General features: G+C 38.9%; 2 protein-coding genes across 8 annotated transcripts in view; one reads left to right on the top strand and one right to left on the bottom strand.

The window, feature by feature from the left end:
• REV1 (REV1 DNA directed polymerase) overlaps nucleotides 1–3627 on the top strand; it is a 107594-nt gene extending 103967 nt beyond the window's left edge. For all 6 annotated transcript variants that reach the window (XM_045828521.1, XM_045828517.1, XM_045828518.1 and 3 more), the window contains 6 exons: nucleotides 480–713; nucleotides 1299–1419; nucleotides 2070–2290; nucleotides 2387–2522; nucleotides 2762–2864; nucleotides 3155–3627. In XM_045828521.1, coding sequence (XP_045684477.1) covers nucleotides 480–713; nucleotides 1299–1419; nucleotides 2070–2290; nucleotides 2387–2522; nucleotides 2762–2864; nucleotides 3155–3266 — 927 coding nt within the window. In that variant the 3' untranslated portion in view covers nucleotides 3267–3627. The remainder of the gene's footprint in view (nucleotides 1–479; nucleotides 714–1298; nucleotides 1420–2069; nucleotides 2291–2386; nucleotides 2523–2761; nucleotides 2865–3154) is intronic.
• A 136-nt stretch (nucleotides 3628–3763) lies between these two features.
• Nucleotides 3764–22853, bottom strand: part of EIF5B (eukaryotic translation initiation factor 5B) — a 74317-nt gene continuing 55227 nt past the window's right edge. For both annotated transcript variants that reach the window (XM_045828523.1, XM_045828524.1), the window contains exons 13-24: nucleotides 21963–22030; nucleotides 21252–21393; nucleotides 14936–15067; nucleotides 14327–14509; nucleotides 14019–14180; nucleotides 10295–10426; nucleotides 9165–9296; nucleotides 8984–9060; nucleotides 8708–8872; nucleotides 7168–7306; nucleotides 5532–5693; nucleotides 3764–5207 (exon numbers count right to left, since the gene is read on the bottom strand). In XM_045828523.1, coding sequence (XP_045684479.1) covers nucleotides 5100–5207; nucleotides 5532–5693; nucleotides 7168–7306; nucleotides 8708–8872; nucleotides 8984–9060; nucleotides 9165–9296; nucleotides 10295–10426; nucleotides 14019–14180; nucleotides 14327–14509; nucleotides 14936–15067; nucleotides 21252–21393; nucleotides 21963–22030 — 1602 coding nt within the window. In that variant the 3' untranslated portion in view covers nucleotides 3764–5099. The remainder of the gene's footprint in view (nucleotides 5208–5531; nucleotides 5694–7167; nucleotides 7307–8707; nucleotides 8873–8983; nucleotides 9061–9164; nucleotides 9297–10294; nucleotides 10427–14018; nucleotides 14181–14326; nucleotides 14510–14935; nucleotides 15068–21251; nucleotides 21394–21962; nucleotides 22031–22853) is intronic.

Below are 22853 nucleotides of genomic sequence, written 5' to 3'. Positions count from 1 at the left end.
CTCTAAAACCTAGGCGCGTCTTACAGTGCAGACCCCAAACGCACCTAGGTTTTAGAGGAAAATGGAAAAAATTTTGAAGCAAAAAATGTAAAACAAAGTGTTTTATAGTTCGAAAAATACAGTACATGCCATAGGCGTTGGCCCCTGCCCTTGGGTGGGGTCTGAGATTTGAGTTTGACAGAGGCTCTTTCTGTGTGGGAGATTCAGGGACTGACCCAGTGCAGTGGGACTGGCCAGTGTGTACACTTCTCATCTCTGGAATCCACGGAATCCACACATTACTACTTATGCTCCAATGGCAAAAGCTGGGGCGGGGGGGAGGCAGGGGCGGGGTGGCTTTCCTGGCCTGGTTCTCTGTATCTGCACCTTGTGTTCATTACCCAGTATGTTAACACTGAAATGAAAGGGAAACATTAATTCTCCAAAAAATCATCTCTGAGCGTGGCATAACTGCACACCCTATGTATGGTATTTTATAGCTCGACCAGTCCGTTTTAGAAGCACTTCCACCTGATCTCCGGGAACAAGTAGAGCAAGTTTGTGCTGTTCAGCAAGGAGAGCTGCACGGTGACAAAAAGAAAGAACCAGTAAATGGCTGTAATACAGGAATTTTGCCACAGCCAGTTGGAACAGTTTTGTTACAAATACCAGAACCTCAAGAATCTAACAGTGACATGGGAATTAATGTAATAGCCCTTCCAGCATTTTCACAGGTAAGTTCAATTTAGGGGTCTTCTATCATAGCTTAAATAGTCTCACCCTACTTACCTCTCCTACTGCAGCTCAGGGCATGTCTTACTTCCCATATTCCTTTGCGCCCAAACCCTCATTAGTCTGTACCATATCTGTTGAGGCAGGAGAGGCTGGCTCATTTCCTCATCTGCAGGACAGACCGACAAAGCAGCTTTGCTGAAGCAACTGAGGGCAGAGAAGAGGGAGTCTTTGGTATCTGGATGCTCACGGCTTGTTCCCCCATTCACTGACCAGGGGCCACTTGGCCATACTTAAGTGACAGGCTGGGGATGCATAATCACACTATGGACAGTAACACAATCTAATGTTTCAAAAAACATTACATATGAGCCTGTTTTCTTGTGTTCTGCTTCTCATTTTTGTGCTTTTTGCCTTAGTGTTTTTTTAATTGCAGTTCATACTCAGAATTCCTTACATACAGATCAGAATTTAATTCTTTACATTCATACAGATCAGAAAAGTATTATTTCAGAAAATCTTTTTTGTGAAAAATGTAAACCAGCAATCAACTTAGGTTTGACTTTGAAACTTCTCTTTTCCACTAGGTGGACCCAGAGGTGTTTGCTGCCCTTCCTGCTGAGCTTCAAAAGGAGCTGAGAGCAGCGTATGATCAAAGACAGAGGCAGGGAGAGAACACTGCACACCAGCAGCCACCCAGCACAGCCTGTAAGCCTGTAAAGTAACGATTAACAAAATGAACATGAGACAGATGGAGGCATTGTGTATGATTATTGTATTTAATGGCCAAAAGCTAAGGTCTTAGTCATGTTAAGAGCTCTTCATATTGGGGGAATAGAAAAGTATACAACATAAGAGTTATAGTCCTAGTTAGAGTTGTATCTGTTAACTGCTTGACTGACTGAAAAACACCATTCTTAACTTTTTTTAAAAAGCCCTTAAAAATAAGCTTGAATATACTACTTCCAGAAATCTTTTTGAACACTTGCCAGGCCCATTGTCATTCTTTGAAATTGATACTTCAAGGGATGAAGTTTTAAAAGACAAAAGTGGAAGGTTTCTGACCATGGATCACAAATACTGTATTTACTATAAAAACAGGGTAGGGCCTGATGAGTTATTTGTACTTCACCTTCTGAGGTTTCATTTAATCATGTGAGCACCCCATTATAGGTCAGCAGTGTTCCAAAGGAAACGCAAGGAAGTGGCAGAGATGAATTGCAGGGCCTGCACTCTCGGCCATTGTCCGACAAGAGGCCTTGCTGGGATGTGTGCAGGGGTGGATTTGTGGGTATTAGTGAGACCCATCCTACTGTCCAAATACATTGGTTGAGGATCTTGTGTTCATTATCTTTTAGTGCCAAAGAATCCATTACTTCAGCTAAAACCATCAGCAGTAAAAGAAAAGAAACGAAACAAGAAAAAAAATCCCATCAGTCCCCAAAAAAAGATCCAGAGCCCTCTGAAAAACAAACTACTTAATAGTCCTGCAAAAACCATGCCAGGGGCCTGTGGGAGTCCCCAGAAGTTAATTGATGGGTTTCTGAAACATGAAGATTCTGCTCCTGAAAAACCTCTGGTAATGTTTTAATGCTTTTTAAACTTGGGCATTTTATTGAATCTAAATGTAGTTGATGTTAAATATAGCACTTGTTATCATTTGTTTTCTTAACAGGGAGAACTCTCTGCTTCTACTTCAGGTGTGCCAGGCCTTTCTGGCTGTGTCAGACCCCCGGTACCCAACCTGGCGGGAGCTGTCGAGTTCAGTGATGTGAAGACACTGCTCAGAGAGTGGATAACGACCATTTCAGGTTGGCTTGGGTGGGGCAGATAGCCAGGCGAAAACCAGATGTGTAATGAACAGTCCTATGATTTCAAAACATGAACAAGCTTGACTATATAGATGGAGCTCATTTTCCTAAATCTAGCAAGCTTAAACTGGCCAACCCTTAACCTTTGAGACTGGCTGTGGAAAGATCCTTCATAGCCTGTTGTGTTGTGGAAACAAACAGATGGGCCGGTTCTTATTTGAGGTTTTTCCTCTCTTTAGATCCAATGGAAGAAGACATTTTGCAAGTTGTGAAATACTGCACGGACCTAATAGAGGAGAAAGATTTGGAAAAACTGGATCTTGTTATAAAATACATGAAAAGGTAATTAGTACTTTTAGCAAAAGGGAAAAATGGCATGTCACAAGGGCTAGCTGAGGAAGGTGAGGCTCTCAGTTTCTGACAGTTGCCTTACCTGTACTCTTTAGGGTTAATGAAGAAGGGGTGCCCTATATTTTGAGTCCCAGAGAAAGGAATGTCATAAATAGACTGGGTAAAATGAAGAGGGTCAAAATCAGCTTCTTCCCCTCAACCCTTAAATTCTAAAGAGACTATACTGATTCTTGGAAAAGGAATTATTGGTCTTTCCTGATGTTTGTTTCTCCACCTTTTAGGTTGATGCAGCAGTCTGTGGAATCAGTTTGGAATATGGCATTTGACTTTATTCTTGACAATGTTCAGGTAGTTTTACAACAGACTTATGGGAGCACATTAAAAGTGACATAAATGAGCAGGAGCCTAGTGTTCTCCGCTGGCTGTGCCATAAGTGCTTGTGAGGTATTTGCAAAGTGCATGATAGTAATGCTCTGAGTTTTTATAATTTTAAATTTCTTTTTGAGCAAGTGTTTTGTACATTTCTTTTCAATAAGTGCCAAATTTGTCAGTATTGCATGTAAATAATTGTGTTAATTCTTTTATTGTAGTATAGATTCTATTTACAAAATGTTTGTTTATAAAGTTTTATGGATTTTTACAGTGAAGTGTTTACAGTTGTTTAATAAAGAACTGTATGTATATTTTGTATAGGTTCCTTTTTGTGAATCCTTTAGGAAATGAATCTTGAACTGTTTATACTACAGGCTGAAAACCTCAAGCCCAACTTAGAGACTTGGTGCTAAATAAGTTTTGTAATTTCTGAGAGGTTCCAGAGTGGGTTCCATTTCTAACAAAAAGGATAATAAATCTTAACAATTTTTTCATATCCCCAAGCATGAACACAGGAGCATGTTAAGAAAATCTTTACTTCTTCCAAGTGGAGGAATTTACATACTTTGAATTGGAACATACACAATTAAAGATCAAATTTTTCCTGGGAAAATTATGTCCCCACAGGTGGTTTAGAGGTGTTTTTTTCTTTGCCTCTACTGCCCTTGAGAAACTTCAATAATGAATGGTACAGATTTCCAAATTATGTATATAAAGTATTTTTGTTGTGTGTTATGCCATACACTTTAAAAATATAACTCTACAGCAGTACTTGGAAACATTAATCTTTAAACACCCCACACTGACTTCATTCAACACTGCTATAAATAGGTAGTAAGATCTTTGAGATCTATTATAAGAATTAATCTCACACTAAAAGATTTCTTACATTGGGGAAAGGAGTATATCCTCATGTGGACCCACTTTCCACATTTTTTAGGAAAACCATAAAACTAGCTATATAATCCCATTACTAATGTGAATTAGTAATTCATTATGACATCTCTGCAACAATTTAGAAGCACTAAGCCCAAATAGTTATCAATGCCCTGTTGATTGTCTCATCAGAAAATGTATGCATGATAGATTTTCTAGGCCAAAATTGATGTATACAATTTCTAGTGTTAACATGTGCTGGTACACAAGGTAGGACAGTTAACAGCTCCTGTCCTTAAAAGAAAGAGCTGGTGACTTATGGGAGAGAAGCTACTCTAACATGGAAGCCTAAAAGCTCTCTGGTGAATGTGTTTTCTTTATTGGTATCAGAACTGTGCATTGATTACAGTGGACTCTCATGACTAGACAAGCAGTAAACCGCAGCCAGCTACACTTTTACACCATGGATTTCACACCAAGCAGATAAATACCAGAATGCCTACTTTTCTATTTTAAAAAATTCCTAAGGACACATGGCAGAATAATGCTGCAAAAAAAATGACTGTGGGAAGGAGATGCATAAATAAAGTGTTTCTCACATCAAAAAAGTCAAGAATCACAAAATCTGCAGAAGCTTGGTTAATCAAATACTGCAGTACTGATTTAATCAGTATAAAATCGGAAGAGCTTTAGATCTGTAATAAAAATCCAAATTCGGGGAAGGGCAGACTTTAAAACAGCAGCCAGTAAAGAGAGGTTGGGAAGGAGCGGGCAAGTGGACAGGCACATTGGAACTGTGGGGACATGTATTCGACCACTGTCAAACCAGTGTAAGTTTCTTGGTTTCTCATGGAAAACATTTTATACATCTATTTTTTTCCTTCCATTCTTAAGTGCATCAGTGTCCATATATGTCCATTCCATTTTTTAATCTTGTTTTTTCTTGCACTACTCCAATTCTTGCCCCATGTGGAAAAACTAGATGATTTCAAAGACTTTCTTCAGCTCCACAATAAGCTGCCAGTCGCTCTTCTGCATCTCGTCTCTGAACCAGTCTTTGAGAGCGTCGATGGACTGCCTGCTGATCTGCAGGGGTGAGGCACAAACAGGGCAGATGGAACAGAGTGTAACCAAGTGCCAGAAAAGCAGGTGGACCCACAGTCTGTCACCAAATGTTGATCATCACAGAGAATGCAAGGCAGTGCTGCTGTCCTTTGACCAAAGCTTCTGGACAAGTACAGCAGAAGGAGACCTAGAGGTCCTGGCAGGCGCTGGCTGTGAGGAGCACCTACCACTCTATAGATCAAGCTTGATGAAGAACCCAGTCCTATCAGAAATACTAAGTGAACGTAATGAGCACAGCCGACACCCCCTTTATTCAAAGGTGCCACTCTTGGTGGACAGACTTACCTTACTGACGAGAATGTCTGTAGCTTCAAAATGTCTTCCATACATTTTGGGAGATTCACCAGGGATAGGTTCTATTTTGACACAGACTTCTTGTCCCTTTTTTGCAACATCCACTTGTTTATGGTTTATTTCAATACTTGTTACTATTCCAATGTCAACAAACTGTAAAAATAAGAACCACAATGTAAGCAGAGGAGGAATCCTGCCAGCCACAGGCTCCCTAGAGCTGGAGAGTTGAGGAAAAAATGGTTTGTGAGCAGAAGAGCCAGTTTCAGAGCCTTAGCTCTCTGTGAGCCTCCACGACCACTTTGTCTCCACAGTGGAATTTCCTCACTGTACACTAGGGATGACACCACCACATGTTCTCTCTGCCTTGTATGAGATGGCTATTCAGGGGGTGCTTTGGGAAAGTAAGTGCTTTCAATCCAATGTAGTTTTCTATTTCTGTTCCACCCTTCACATGACAGGTGCCATAAAAAACAGCAGGCACACATGTTCTGAATCAAGAATGAGCTGGGAGTGGTTGGTGTGGTGAGGAAGAGGGTGAGGAACAGGGGATGAAGAAACAGAGGCAGTCAAGGCCTTGTAGGTCCTGGTAAGAGCTTTGCATTTAATTCTGAGTATGAGACTTATGGGCAGCCTATTTGCAGTTATAGTTTGGGGCTGGAGGAGCGCCCTTTGCAGTTGCCTTGGGAAGAGATACAAGAGAGAGAGAGTGAAAAAGAGTTTGACCCAAGTCATACAGGAGATAATTACTGCAAGTAAATGCCCTAGCTCAGTCGACTGAAATGGTATAGGAACAATGACTTTTGATTTCCACTGAAGGAATCAGGTCTGGGGCGGGAAAAGTACTAGGGGCACCTCACTGCACTGGAAAGGAACTCATTCCAAGTGCATGTGGCTCCCACTGACCAAACTGGGTAGTTCAGCTATCATAAAGTATTGGTAATTACATCACATTTTAAAAAACCAAACTGAGTATACAGATACTTAATGAAAAGGTCAGGGGGACAAAGGTAATAAGCTTGTGGGATAAAGGTTGATAAACAGGAGATTCATAGGGACTCAAAGAATCCCCTAGATTACTTAGTAACACAAAGGGGAAAGAATGGTCTCTAACAGAGATGCAGAGCTGACAGCACACCTTTCCCATAAATCAAAGCATCACTGACAACTACATGGCCTGTGTGAAATGCATGAGGCACACAGGAGCTCTTCTACTTAGCCATGAAGAAATAAATACCTGTGAAACAATGGTCTGGACTCTTCAAAAAAGGATGGCACTGTTCCTGGTTGAGACCAAAAGACATCATAGCCAAAGGCAGTGCAACTGGAAGGGATTCTGGTCAGCAGGGATTCCATCTGGATGACCTGGTTGACCAGGTCAGCAGGTGAAATTATTAAAGACACTTTTGGGACAGTTTTTGAAATGTGCATGGGGACTGTAAAATGCTATTTTCATTAACTGAAGGACTGGTATCAGGTGCTATAATAATCACGACTAATTAAGGAATGCTGACATTTAGCAAGACTGAGGTATAAATTACCTAAGGCAACAGACAAGCTCTTCTTGGGTTTTTTTTCTTTTTTGCTTTAAGAGAAAGCACATTGTTTTCAAAGTACAACTGGCACTTACATTTTTGCTAGGGACGCACATGGGGGTCCCTTGTTTCACCTGACCTGCTTCCACAGTCACACCAATTACTATTGGGTCTCGAGAATTGAAAATATACTGTGGGAGGATTTTCATCTTGCAGGGAAATACTGCTATGTGCCTAAAAGGGAAAAAACAAACAAGAATAAACAAACTTACGAAATCACTTAAACTAAAAAAACAAGCACAGGTGAATATGAAGCTTCTTCCAACAGGTTTTTAGTTGTATAGCTTATCTCAGCAGTCCCACTGCACTTGCCCGCAGTGGTGGGTGCTATAGGCCATGCAGTCTCTCATCCTCTCCCCTCCCCGTCCATTTGGGTGCACTCCAAGTCTCACAGAGGCTGCATCGCAGGAGCATTTGGTGCCCAGACTGAAGGGCTTGAGCCCTGGAGCTTAGGAACTTAGAACCTCGGTGGGACCAACTTTCAGGTGTTGGCACATGCCACGTGGTCATCCATTCTGGGGACCACACAGGCATCGAACCACATCCTTCTTTTCTCAACCATGTTGCCAAATGAGTTGATCCAAAAGCCCACTATTTCCCTGCTTATCAATCATATGGTTAAAGTGTTTTCATAGCTTCTAGCAGTCTTGTAAATAAAATTTAAGTATTCTCATTTAAGGTTTCACAATCTTAAAGTAAGCATGCCTCAATCTAAACCCTAAAATTTAGCAGTCAGTTACTCTTTAGAATATACCCCAGATTGAGCCACCACCACTATGGTTACTCTGCATGGAGCCATCACTGTGTCAGGCCTGAACTATGGGAAACCCCTGACATTCCCTCATCACTGACCAGAATCCTTCCCAAGGCTACTGGGTCCTGACTGAGTCCTCTCCTACCACTGTTCCCCAAGGGTCACTGAATGAGGACTGCCTCCCAGGGCTGTCCTGCCTTGACACTCGCATGTCTGGGTGGTGGCTCACTTTGTTCCCTTCACATCTCAGTGATGAGTTGCCTCCCCAAATCACACCACTAACTACAGCTCTGCTCTCCTCTCCTCATCCAGGTCCATCCTTGCTTTGTATCACTTAACCCCACTTCTCATGTGTTCACTGTTGGTCTCCCCTGAACTCCAAGAGGAGACATGGTCATGATCATGGCTGAATCCTCTAGCACCTATGAGTGCCACTTACACTGGGCACTATGAAATCTGCAGCAGGAATGAGCTTTAATCCCATGGAATGCCTTGCCTTGTTTCATTTCCTAGATTCCCACACTCTTAATTCTGTTACCTCCAAACTCCCCCAAAGTAGCAACTACTCACCTATGAATGAGACCTAGTTCTGCCAAACTGAAAATGAAAAACAGAACCGGAAAGGCCACAATGAATTTGTCCCCACACTGCTGGAAGGTCTCAGGTGGACAAGACCTGGAACACACCAGCTCAGGGAACTACCTCTGACAGATGAGCACACTGCACGCTTCTGCTGTCTACACACCTGTCTGGTATTTTGTAATTCTCCAATTATCAACTTCACTGTCAAAGACCCAAAGTAAATAAAATCACCGACTTACTTAAATTCTTCTTGTTTCTGTTTCTTGTAATCTTGTCTGTACTTTGTAAAGGCATCAAATAAATGATAAATAATTTCTGCACTAAAAATTCTAACTCCTAAACTATCAGCCATTTCTTGTGCATCCCGTTCGATTCTCACATCAAAGGCCAAAATGACTGCATACCTGAAAAGTCAGAACACACCAAAGATCATCAATGAAAAACAGTACATCATGAAGGAGAGTTAAAATAGGTAGCTATATGAAAGCTTTCATAGCAGGAGAGAGATCACTTACTGAGGATCATGTTCCAGCATCACTGAAGCCTTCATGACGTCCTTTTTATGGACTGGACCGATGTTAATTCCTGCATACTGTAAACAGGGAGTTTGTGAGAACAGCCACCTGAGTCAGGTGACAGAAGTGGCCCCACAAACCATGACAACCACTGACTATAGAGTTGGGTTTGGTTACTTACGGGCACTTCTGACGTTCTTAGGAATTCCAACAGAGCTTCCAAAGAGCCCAGAGTAGACGCCTGGACATAGACTCCTTTTTCTTCTAATTTGATAGCATTTAGTGTCTGCTTTAACTCATGAATTAATTCATCCTTAAAAAGAGATTGTATTTGACATGGTTATACATAAATACAACTCTCATCAGCAGCCTAGAGTTAAACTGTTTCTCTTTTTCGTTAAGTATTCATATGAAATATAAAACCAAGGCTTATTACAAAGAGCAAAGCACAGCAGAACCTGAGCTCAAGAGGAGAGGATTTGGGGGTCATTTTTGATCTGTCCTATTTTACCTTTGTCTGAAGTTTACTAACACTGACATACATTTAACCTCTCTGCTCCACTTGGCAAATAAGGTAGATAGGTGAGTGGAATGAAATAATTTTTTAAAAGTTAAAAGTGAGACATAAATGTGATGTGTTTGGCCCTAACAGTTCTGCTTGATGGTCTTAAACTTGAAATACCCTAATCTCAGCAGCCTCTTCCTCCGTCACTGCTTCTCTGAAGACGAAGAGACTGAGTAAGTAAAGCAAACATGGTGATCCCAGTAAGTTGCAGGTGTCCACGCCACATCTGGGACTGACCAAAGCGGGGCACCTGCCCTGTTTTCACTGGCCCTACGTGTCTGATTCCCTGTCCTGGGACCTGGTGCTCCCTGAAGAATGACTGGCTGTCCCAGCACACTAGATGAGCCATGGGCTCAGAACAGTGGATCTTCTCTATGGCTCAAAATCTGCTTTTGTAAAACTGCTGGACTCGTGAGCCATCTGCTCCTCCAGACAGACACAGAGGCTTTAAAATGACTCCCAGTACCTAGTTCTGCCTACACACTCAGGTATCTAAAGTAAAACATAATTTCTAGATTTTTACTTAAATAGAATATGTATTTTAGAATTGTATTATACATAAGTAATACTTATGCCAATTCATGTGATTATACAAACTGGAGTAATTTTAATAGCATAAACTGTTTACTAAGAGGCAACCAGACAAGGCTTCACAAGACAAGGCTCCCATTTTCTTCATCACTCCTAGCATGTGCCACACCAACACACTACGGAATTCAAGTAGCTATAGAGGAAATACAACTTACTTTAAGCACTGGAATTTCATCTTCCTTATAAGCTACCAGGAGGGGTAAACCAGCCAATGTTTTCTCCAGGTCTTTTCCAAGAATCTTTACCCCCTGAGCTGCTTCTACTTCTTTATGCTTTTCATACTGGTTCTAGGGAGAGCAAAACATTTGTTACCACATTTACCTGAGAAGTGGTAAGCACTAGATGATGTAAGAGAGTATATGTTCATGACCTTGGGGTAAAGATTTCTTAAACTTGACTCAAAAAGCAATAAACACAAAATAAAAGTATGATAAAACCAGCATTAAAATTAAGTACTTCTGAATAATGAACTTAAAGCCAAGATGGAAGCATACATAGATACACTTCACCTCCTCACACAACCAAAAGGAGTTAACAACCAATCTAAAAACAAAAACCAACCACAACTGCTGGGAAATCGAATTGTATGAAAGTCTGACAAACAAGGAGTTAAGAAACATTCATCCAGACTAGGAGGAGGGGCAGAGGTGGGCAGCCAGGGGGAAAAGAACTCGTGGGGAGCCAGCAGCTGGTGGACCTAGCAGACCTACATTGGTGTGCGGATAAAACCGGGAGGAACAAATGGGGAGGGGAGTGGGCAATCCCAGGCCAAGACAGACCATGCATCCCAGAGTTCCAGCTCCAGGTAAATAAAGCCTCATAACCTCTGGCTGTAAAATTCTGTGGGGGTGGGGGGATGGGTTTGTGGCAGCGGAAGAAACTGCCACACTCTCTCAGGGGAGTCCGTTGGAGGGGCCCACAGGGTCCTAGAACATACACAAGCTCACCCACCCAGGAATCAGCACCAGGGCAGCAACTGTAAGGGCACCAGTCACTTTCAGGAAAAGGAGGAAGAGACTGAAAGTGGGGTGAGAGCCAAGCAAGCAGCATTGTTTCCTCTCTGACCCATCCTCCTAACCTCTAACTATAAAAACCTGTGAAAGTTGTAGCAGTGGAAGAAGCTGCTGGTCTCTCAGGAGAGTCCATGTGAGAGGTCCATGGGGTCCTAGAATGTACACAAGCCCACCCACTCCAAGAATGGGCACCAGGGAGGCAATTGGAAGGGCATCAGTCACTGGCGAAAAGTGGAGAGAGTGACTGTGATTAGGGTGAAATCCATGCAAGTGGCACTGTTCCTTCTCTGACCCCTCCCCCACATACAGCTGCCACAACATAGCATGACCCACCCAGGTGGATACCTAAGGCCCCACCCCTTACAATTTAACAGCTGCACTGACAAACTGAGGAGACAAATATGGCCCAAATGAAAGAACAGAGCAAAACTCCAGAGAAAACTAAGAGGCGAGGAGATAGACAACCTATCAGATGCAGAGTTTAAAACACTGGTAATCAGGATGCTCACAGAAATGGCTGAGTATAGACACAAAATAGAGGAAAAAGTGAAGGCTATGAAAAATGAAATAAAGGACAATGTACAGGTACCCAACAGTGAAGGGAAGGAAGATGGCACTCAAATCATCAATTTGGAACAAAAGGAAGAAATAAACATTCAACTGGAACAGAAAAAAGAAACAAGAATTCAAAAAAATGAGGCGAGGCTTGGGAACCACTGGGACGACTTTAAATGTGCCAATTCCGAATCATAGGGGTGCTAGAAGGAGAAAAGGAAGAGCAAGAAATTGAAAGCTTACTTGAAAAAATAATGAAAGAAAACTTTCATTATTTACCTAATTTGGCAAAGGAAATAGACATACAGCCCAGGAAGTTCAGAGTCCCAAACAAGTTGGACCCAAAGAGGGCCACATCAAGACACACCATAATTAAAACGACAACAGTTAAAGATAGAATCTTAAAAGCAGCAAAAGAAAAGCAGAGAGTTATCTACAAAGACAATCAGCTGATTTCTCAAAAGATGCCTTACAGGCAAGAAAGGACTAAAAAGAAATATTCAAAGTCATGAAAAGCAAGGACCTACAACCTAGATTACTTTATCCAGTAAAGCTATCATTTAGAATGGAAGGGCAGATAAAGGTCAAGTTAAAGGAGTTCATCATTACCAAGCCCTTATATGAAATGTTAAAGGGACTTATCTAAGAAAAAGATCAAAACTATGAACAGTAAAATGACAACAAACTCATAACCATCAACAAATGAACCTAAAAAAAAAAAACAAAAACCCAAAAACAAAAAACTAAGTGAACAACTAGACTAGGAACAGAATCACAAAAATGAAGATCACTTGGAGGGTTATCAGCAGGGAGGAGGAAGGGGGAAGAATGGGGGAAAAGTACAGGGAATAAGAAGCATAAATGGTAGATACAAAATAGACAGGGGGAGGTTAAGGACAGTACAGGAAATGGAGAAGCCAAATAACTTATATGTACGACCCGTGGACATGAACTAAGGGGTGAGGGACTGCTCGAAGGAATGGGGATACGTGGTGGTGGGGGAAAGGGGCAAAAGGGAGAAAATAATGGGACAATGGTAATAGTATAATCAACAAAATATACTTTAAAAAATCATGTATTTGTTTCTCAAAGTACTAGAGAAAAAGTAAAAAAAATTTACAGAATAGGAGAAAACGATGAAATACACACTGACCAATAACAGACTATTATCCTGATGATGTAAACAACTCATAAATCTGTGCTAAAGCTAGCTAATGCCAGGGCTCAATGGGCATTTCACAAAGAAATTTAAATGGCTGATAAAATAATGGCCAACCATATTTCAGTTGGGCAAGTGCCAAATGAAATAACAATGAGTTACACACCCACCAGAATGGGAAAATCCTAAAAAATCTGACAACATCCCCAGAGCTGAAGAGAATGTGAAATAATGGAAATGCGAAGATACTGCAGTAGTAAGTAAGTACAACATACTACACTCAGTGTGAACAGTGTGGCTTTCCCTAGTGAAACTGGAGCTAAGCCTAAGTAATGACTCCAGCAATTCACTCCTATATACATACATCCTGGAGAAACTTGAGCAACTGTACCAGGAGATAAAACATCTACAGCAAAGGCAAAGTTGGCAAAGAAAACTTAAAACTGGAGCTGGCCTACACTTCCCATTAACAGAATAAACGAAAATATACTCATGCACTGGAACACTACACGACAATAAAAAAGAGCTATATATATGCAACAACATGAATAAATCTTAACATGTTTGGACTAAAAGAAGCAGGATACAAAGGAACAATAAGAATGACACTTCATATAAAGTCCACGGATATACACAAGCCCATGTAGTTTTTAGGGATGCACTCTCAGGTATGAAAACTATGAGAAAAAAACCCCAGGGATATCAGTTACTATCACAAAATGGAAGCATGGTTAACTTTTGCGGAGTGAGGGAGCTGAGACCAGGAAGAGGCACACAGAAGGCTTCTGGGGTGTCAGCAGTGCTCTCGTCCTTGATCTGGTTGTTTGCTTACTAAAAACATTAAACTTTTCTTCATTGCTTTGTGTACTTCTTTGTATGAATGTTTTATTTGGCAATAAAAAATGGTAACAAAAAATTACTTAGTAGTGTAAAACAACAACAACATGCTTTAAGTTTTACGAAAATAAGTGGTTTCACACATTGCCAAGGTCATGTATGGTCCCTCCTCTATGAAGACATCCAAATTAAAACGAGGAGTGAGGGGTGTGTTTGTAGTAAGCCAAGCAGCTCTCAAAGTGAGGAAGTGACCTCAGCAGAATTTCCAAACACTACAAGTCCCCACATGTTACCTACCTTACCACCTTGGCTTACCTTCACTCGTAACTCCTTCATAGGTGGAGGTAATAGGAGGCCTCGGATCTGAGTTACAATAGGCCCTTCTACTCCAGGAACAATAATTGTATCTCCTTCCTTCAAACGCCCATTGATCAATATTACATCTATAGTGGTGCCCATTCCTGGGAGAGCCTTAACCTAAGAGACATTATTGCAAAAACTGTGAAATACATGCAACAATGTACCATGTGTTCATTCAATCTAAAAGCAGTCAACATCCCCACCCAAGAACACTGTTGTTGTTTTTTTTTTTAAAGGCAATAAACTGAAAAGCTGACCATTACCTCCATCACCTGGGCTCTGAGCTCTTCACAGTGTGCAAGTCTCTTGCTCAACATGGTCTGAGTTAGCTCGACGAGAAGGCAGATAAGACTGCCCATTCCATCACCAGTATGTGCAGAGGTAGGTACCAAGGACACAAAAGTGCGGGGGTCTTTATTCTCATAAAACAAAGCCGCATTCAAACCCTAAAGATATAAAAAGCACAATCATTCCACAAGACCAAACTGTGGAAGGCAGTATCCAGAACAGCAATGACTAAACTACAAACTAGATGAGCAAACGGCTAGTCACTCTGAAACTTCTCAGAAACACGCAAGAAAAGATCGTCTATATCTTGAAAGCATTAATTATGTTAACAGAAAAGTAGTGTCTTCCCAAGTTAACTCATTTTTTTCCAAATTTAAACATTCAAACTATAAAGAAATCTTTGAAATATTACCTTTCTGATTTACAAAAGAAAATACGGGAAAATAATGAAAAACATGAATTGCCATTAATAGGGAAACAGAACCAACACTAGTAAAAGTGTAACTTTATTATAAAGACAATGTAATGAAAGAAAAACTTTTCAATGATACAGGCTCTTCATAAAGAAGGGACAACTTTCTTACCTGCTGTGCAAATTCCACTATAATAGCCTTTGCTCGCTCCTCAAATTCATCTTTTGTATTCTTTTTCTGCTTCTTTAAAGTGGCAGCCACATCAGAGTCGGGACTTTTTTTCCAATCATACAGCCTATCAATCTGGAAAGGTTTTTTTCATAAAAAAAATCTCTAAAGCATTCATAACATTCAGGAATTTAATTAAGAACAAAAATCTCCAGAAAATTCCTCATGTATTAGGTTAGCCAAAAAGTCCGTTTAGTGACACATTTTTCATTTTCACCAATAACTTAATTGATTTAGATATTCTGAGTATGTCAGCTATCTCCCATACAGTGTAATGTTGAATCTTCTCAATTAACGTTGCAAGTCCATTGCTGTTAAATTAACTTCAACTGGTCTACCCAAACGTGCAGCATTGTCTAGGAAGAAATTTTGCCCACCACTTCTGATCCACTTGATCAGTCATAGCATGTTCTCCATACACTGCACAAATCTGTGTTTTCACCTTTCTTGAATAGTAAAGCATAATATGCTTAAAATGTCACTTATCTTCTTCCATCTTCAATGTTAAAATGGCTACACAAAAACTCACCAATTTTGGTGAGTTCCTTTTTTAATGCATGATTATATGCCAGCTGCCACAATACAATCTAACAATTAAGAGCTACTAGAGCAAACTAAGAGCTACTAGAGCCATGTTATGGAAAAAAAATAAACTTTTTGGCCAACCCATTATCTTTTTTTTTCTTTGGATACTTTTAAGGCTTTTTTAAAGGGTTTCATCAATGAGATTATATAATGGTTTTATGTTTACTCTACTTTGATATTTTTTAGATTTGGGGATTTCTTTTTTTTTTAAAGGGATAATTCTTTTTTTAAAAGATTTTAATTTTTATTTATTTTATTTTTAGGGAGGAAGATAGAGAGAGAGAGAGAGAGAGGGAGGGAGGGAGGGAGAGAAACATCAATGTGCGGTTGCTGGGGGCTGTGGCCTGCAACCCAGGAATGTACCCTGGCTGGGAATCGAACCTGGGACACTTTGGTTCCCAGCCCGTGCTCAGTCCACTGAGCTATGCCAGCCAGGGAATAGATTTGGGGATTTCTAATCAAGTTTTTGAATATTCTTGGCAATTATCTGCTCCTTTATTTTTTGCTCTCTTTTCTAATTTTCTTTTAATTGTTTGACAGAATTCTAGGATTTTCCTAGAACCTGAGTTATTTCTCTTAATATTGTCCCATAAGTGACTTTAAGTTTCTTTTCTCCTTTCATCCTTTTTTTCTCCACCTGCTTCAGTTTTGGCCAGCCCAATACATTACATACAGGAGAACAAAGAATGACTAGAGATAAAGCCAAAAAGCAAGATGATGATGTAAAAATATCTTTTAAACCTAGAGTTCTACATTAAGTAAAAATATTCAGAAAATATTTTGATCTAAATGATAATAATAACATAACCTGTCTATGCAGTACTCTTAATAGTAGTACTAAGCATGCCTTTAAATCACAGGTGGCAAACACAAGGCCCGCAGGCCAAATCCAGCCCTCCACTGTGTTTTATTTACCCAGTCTGGCACCTTGTTTCTACTAGGTGGAAGCACAGAGCTCTCACTTAACTATTATGGAGTAGTTACATCAATACAGTCCTAAAATCACATTTGGCCCTTTGAAGGCAACTGCAAGGCTGATGTGGCCCCCAGTGAAAATGAGTTTGACACCCATGCTTTAAATGCTTATTATATTAGGGATAAAAATATGAAATCAATGATCTAAAGCTTCCACCTTAAGAAACTGGAAGAAGAAAAACTGAAAAAGAAAGTAGAAAGAAGGATATATAACATAATTAACACTGGACATCAATCACCAACAATAATTAATAATAAAGAATATCGATAAAATAAAAAACTGGTTCTCTGAAATACTAATTTCTCTACTTAAAAAAGAAAAATGAAAAACCTAAATAACCTACAGCCACTTAAGAAATTCCAAGCTGATGTAGACTCTACTGATGAATTCCATAAACCACTTACAAAGAAGAAATAATATTTCTACATTACTCCTTTAGAAAATAGAGGAGGAAAGAAATACTTAACTCTTATTATGAGGCCATCATTACTCAGATATCAAAACCAGTAATAAGGTATATAAGACAACTACATACCCAAATGTCTCATAAAGACAAGAATCTGCAATAAAAATTAGCAAATCAAACCTAGCAATACACGAAAAAATATATCACGATCAAGTATACTAATCATGACCAAGGTTTATTCCAGTAGTGCGAGGCTGTTAGCTTAACATTTAAAATATCAATAGTAGGCAGCAATCTGTGCTGGATAAAGCTGACATCTATATGCAAAGATACACAGACCTTACACCCCTCACAAAAATTAACTCAGAATGGATCACAGACCCAAATGTAAAATACAGAATTCAGAAGTGATAAGCTCCAGTTTCATTAAAATTAAAAACTTCTGCTCTGTGAAAGAGTCAAGACAGTGAGTGAGATAACAAGCCACACACTGGGAGAAAATATTTGAAAAATACATATCCGATAAAGAACTGTTATCCAAAATATATGAAGAACTCTTAAAACTCAACAATAAAGAAAACAAGAATCCAACTTAAAGAATGACAAAGAGCTTAACAGACACCTCACCAAAGAAAGATATACAGATGGCAAATAAGCACATTAAAAGATGTTTTACATCTTATGTTACCAGGGAAACACAAATTAAAACAATGAGATAACACTACACACTTATCAGAATAGCCAAAATCCAAAACTCCAAACCAAATGCGGGTGAGGGTGTGGAACAACATGGTATCTCTTTCACAGATGGTGGGAACACAAAATGGCACAGCCACTTGGAAAGATAGTTTGGCAGTTTCTTAATAAAAATAAACACTCTTACCATAGGATCCTGTCATCACACTCCTTAGCAGAAGAGTTAAAAACTTACCACACAAAAACCTGCACACAATGTTTATAACAGCTTTGCCAAAACCTGGAAACAACCCCCAGTGGGTGAATGGTTCAACTATGGTACACCCAGACAATGGGGCATTATTCAGCACTAAAATGAAATGAGCTATCAAGCCATGAAAAGAAAGAGATGAAACTTTAATGTGTATTACTAAGTGAAAGAAGCCAACCAGAGAAGGCTACACACTGTAAGATTCTAACTACAAGACATTCTGGAAAAGACAAAGCTATGCAGACAGCAAAATGATCTGTGGTTGCCAGGGAATGGGAGGAGGGAGAATGAACAGGTAGAGCACAGAGGGATTTTAGGGAAGTGAAACTACTCTGTGTGATACTATAATTATGGACATATGTCATATACATTTGTCCAACACACAGAAGGTACAAGAGTGAACCCTAATGTAACCTATGGACTTTGGGGATAATGGTGTGCCAGTGTAGGTTCATCAACTACACCAAGCATACCACTCTCGTGAGGGATAGTGATAATGGGGAAGCCATGCATGTGTGGAGGCAGAACTACATGGGAAATCTTTATACCTTGCCCTCAATTCCTGCTGTGAATCTTACACTGCTCTAAAAATCCCAGTCTTTTTAAAAATATATTTTATTGACTATGCTATTACAGTTGTCCCATTACCCCCCCTTCATTCCCTCCACCCTGCACACCCTCTCCCACCCACATTCCCCCCTTTAGTTCATGTCCATGTGTCATAAGTTCTTTAGCATCTACATTTCCCATACTATTCTTGCCCTCCCCCTGTCTATCTTCTACCTACCACCTGTGCTACTTATTCTCTGTACTTTTCCCCTCTCTCCTCCTCCCACTCCCCTGTTGCTAACCCTCCATGTGATCTTCATTTCTGTGGTTCTGTTCCTGTTCTAGTTGTTTAAAAATCCCAGTCTTAATAATAAAAAGTAAAGCCAAAAAACTCAACAGTGACTCATGTTGTTACAGAAAAAAGGAGAAAAGCCACATGAACATCTCAAGATACAGAATAAGCATCTGACAAAAATCAACCACCATTCGTGACTTAAAAGGTAAAAAACCACGCACACAACTTGCCCTGCCTGGATGGCTCAGTTGGTTGGAACACCACTGCAACACCAAAAGGCTGTGGGTTCAATTCCTGGTCAGAGCATATACTGGAGGCATCTAATCAATGTTTTTGTCTCTTACGTTGGTGGTCTCTCTCTCCCTCTTTACCCCCCACCCCTTCCTCTCTCTCTTAAATCAGTAAACACATCATCAGGTGACAATTAAAAATAATAACAATGAACACTCTAAAGCAACCTAGGAAAAGGAGGAAAAATTCTCAACTTAATAATAAAGTGCATTTACAAAAACTCCTACAGCTGACATTGAAAACCAAGCACTTTCCCCCTAAGAGCAGGAAGAGCAAGGATGTCCATCGTTACGTCTGTTCAACATTGTTCTAGAAGGTCTAGTTAGTGTAGTAATGAAGAAAAATTTACAGAGCATACAGATAAGGGAAAAAGTATAACAGCCTTTATCTGCATATAACGTAATCATGTACATAGAAAATCCTACATGATTTACAAAAGCAGCTAATAGGTCTAATCAGTGAATTTAATAAGGTCACAGATAAAAAGCCAATATATAAAAATCAATTGTATTTCTATATGAGTGCTAATCAGAAATCCAAATTTTTAAGATGCTATTTATAATAGCATCAAAACCATGAAATACTATGAATAAATTTAGAAAAGTATTTCCAACACATGGACAATGGAACTATAAAATATTGTCAAAAAAATAAGAAGATGTAAGTAAAGGAAGAGATATCATATTCATTGATCAGAAGACTCAATCTTGTTAAAATGTCAATTCTCCCAGAATTTACCTACAGATTAAATAAAATCCTAATCAAAATCCCAGAAAGCTTTTTGTAGAAACTAAGATGATTCTAAACTTTGGAAATTCAAGGACCCTAAAGTAGCCAAAATAATTTGAGAAACAAAAAGTTAAAGAATTTACCACCACCTGCTGTCAAGATATTACTCTGAAACTGTAATAATCAAGGCAGGACAACACTGGCATAAGCATGGACACACAGGTCAATAAACACACACATAGCTAATTTTCAACAAAGATTCAAAAGCAATTAAATGAGGAAGTATAATTTTTCCAACAAAGGAGTTTGAAATGGATAGTCATATAGAAAAAAGTAAACTTTGAACCTTACCTTATACAATGCGCAAGAATTAACTAAAAACATCACATATCTAACATTAAGTATCTAGAAAAGCTAGAGAAAACTTTCACAAACTTTCTCTAGTTTGTGAAAACTACAGGAAAAGACTATTTGTATAGAACACAAGAAACACAAACTATAAGAAAATTTCTCAAAAGTCAAAATTTGTCTAAATTAGAAATCTCAGTTCTTCAAAACACATCATAAAGGAAAAGCTGGATCCACGACTACAAGTCTATCTGTATAAGACTTATAGAGACAAAATTCAATACCTAAACAACAGTTTGGTAAAAAACAGGCAAAGGATTTTAAACAGATACTTCACAAAGTTAGAGAGAGAGATGTCAAATTAAGTACATAAAAAGATGTTTGATGCCATTAAGTCACCATGGAAATGCAAATTAAACAAAAATAATTTAGTACTATACATTTACTAGAATGGCTACAACTTAGGAAGAATGTGCTGAAACTGGAACTCGCACAGCACAAGTTAAAATATAATATGACTGGTACACAATCCCTTTGGGAAAATGTATCATTTTCTCCTAATGTTGAATATACATATACCATATGACCCAGCACTTCTACTCCTAAGTATTTCCTTAAAGTGAACAAAAACAAGACTTGTATACCCAGCTGCTTCATTAATAACTAACCTAAAATTAGAAACAATCCAAATGTCCTTCAACAGGTAAATGAAGTGTGGTATTATGCAGATAATGAAATACACTCAGCAATAAAAAGGAAAAACCTATGATATATACCACACATGGGTAATTCTGTAACAACACAAGTAGTGAAACCTAAGAGATTACACACTGTGTAATTCCTTTAACATGAAATTATAAAACAGGCAAATCTAGTCTATAGTGACAGAAAGATCAGTTTCTGTTTGGGGTCGGAGAAGGTGGCAGACTATAAAGGAACATGAGGGAACATTCTGGGAAGACATGCTCAATATTCTGAATGGTGGTGCTTATGTGCATGTACAAATTTGTCAAACTACATTAAACTTAGCATGAGTACATTCTTATATGAAAGTTATTCTGGGATACAGTTTTTTAATTACAAAAAACTAAGAAGCACGTTTTCACAATTTAGTTTTTCAGAAGGACAGCTTACCTTATTGAGTGCAACAACAAAGGGACATTTTTTGGATTTCAGAAGGTTGATAGATTCAATTGTCTGGGGCTCCAAACCGTGCATAATATCAACAACTAAAATGGCAATATCACAAAGAGAGCTTCCTCTGTTTCTCAGATTACTGTTGAAAAGAAGGAAAAAGATGCATGAATAGAAATCTTGAAATTAACTTTTAAGTTAAAGAAATTTAAAATTTTAATTTCTTTGTAAAACCTTAACAAAAAAAGAAAATGAAGTACATGCATTAAATTCAAGTACCATTCATTAGCAGTTCACTTGCCACCAAATACTTATCTGACAGTGAACTGACATGAGCTGGAATGAGTTAGTTCTAGAAGTAACTCCTACATTTCTGCCAATTTCGACAACCCACTTTTTTGTGCTGAGGAACATGGCCAAGAGGTAACTGGATAAAATTCTATCTGTAATGGGTTTCACAGGAGACAGACCAGGTATATACTAGGATCTGTTCTTCCAAGTAGAAAAGCCTTATCTCTATTAAAAACAAGTATCCAAACAAAACACTACTAAATCATAAAGACACAGAGAAGGACTGCATTCATCACAGATAACCACAAATCGCAAATACTACCCAAAGATTAAGGACTAATCAGACCTCAATGACTGGACTTTCAGACTCACTGGTTTCAAGCAGTTTGCTTGATGACAAAAGAGTCAATTTGCTCTTACCTGAAAGACTCATGCCCAGGAGTATCAATAATCAGCATTCCTGGAATACGTACGTTCTCTCTGTCGAACTAGAAAAGGTGAAAAGTGGAGCGCATAAGAGAGCCAAAACAATAAAAGCTTCCTTACAAAACAATTATTCTGCCATGAAAACGCTAAACTATCACCCTACCCTTTTCTAAATGAACTATTTTGAAAATAGTGAGTCAACCAGCAAAGCACAACAGTTCATATTTTCATTTACATCAAAAGGAATTCTGCAGAAAAAACTGAAATAAGAAAATAATTACCTTTGTTAAAGTCATAAAACCATGGTATAGTCTACATTTGAGCAGAGTATCAGTATTAAATGACAGAGTGGTCAGCTGAGAATGACTATAAAAAGCTGACACATAAGAAGAGGTTCTTGAAATATGGAGAATTTCTCTGGTCCAATTTTATAAACAATTCTAAACTCTGAAAAATATCCCAACTCAGTTTTAAAGAAAATTTACCACATCAACCCAAATAGTAAAGAATAAATTCATATTCTGCTTTATTCAAATCACATTATAAACATCTGATTTTCTGGATAAAATTACATAAATGAACAAAAACATTACAACAAGCCTGATAGGGACATTGTCCTCCAAGACAATGCTAAAGAGTAGCACTAACCAACAAATCTCACACACACTCTATCCCTCTCACACACACACACCATTTTTTACTTATTTGTATTTTTTGACAATCTTCAAAAACAATTTTTTCCAAAATCCTACCTCCCACTCTAGTTAAAAATTACTCAAATTCGCATCCTGGTGATCCTAAATCAATATTCACTGAGTACCATAATTATTTCCAATTCAGTGTCTGGAATACAAACCCTTATAATAGTCATATAAAGAATACCCA

The sequence above is a fragment of the Phyllostomus hastatus genome, unplaced genomic scaffold (assembly GCF_019186645.2).
Source record: "Phyllostomus hastatus isolate PE091 unplaced genomic scaffold, TTU_PhHast_1.1 phas_scaffold_78, whole genome shotgun sequence".
In the NCBI taxonomy this organism is placed as follows: domain Eukaryota; kingdom Metazoa; phylum Chordata; class Mammalia; order Chiroptera; family Phyllostomidae; genus Phyllostomus; species Phyllostomus hastatus.
The sequence above is the reverse complement of the archived record's forward strand: the minus strand, read 5'-3'. Positions and strand labels throughout refer to the sequence as shown.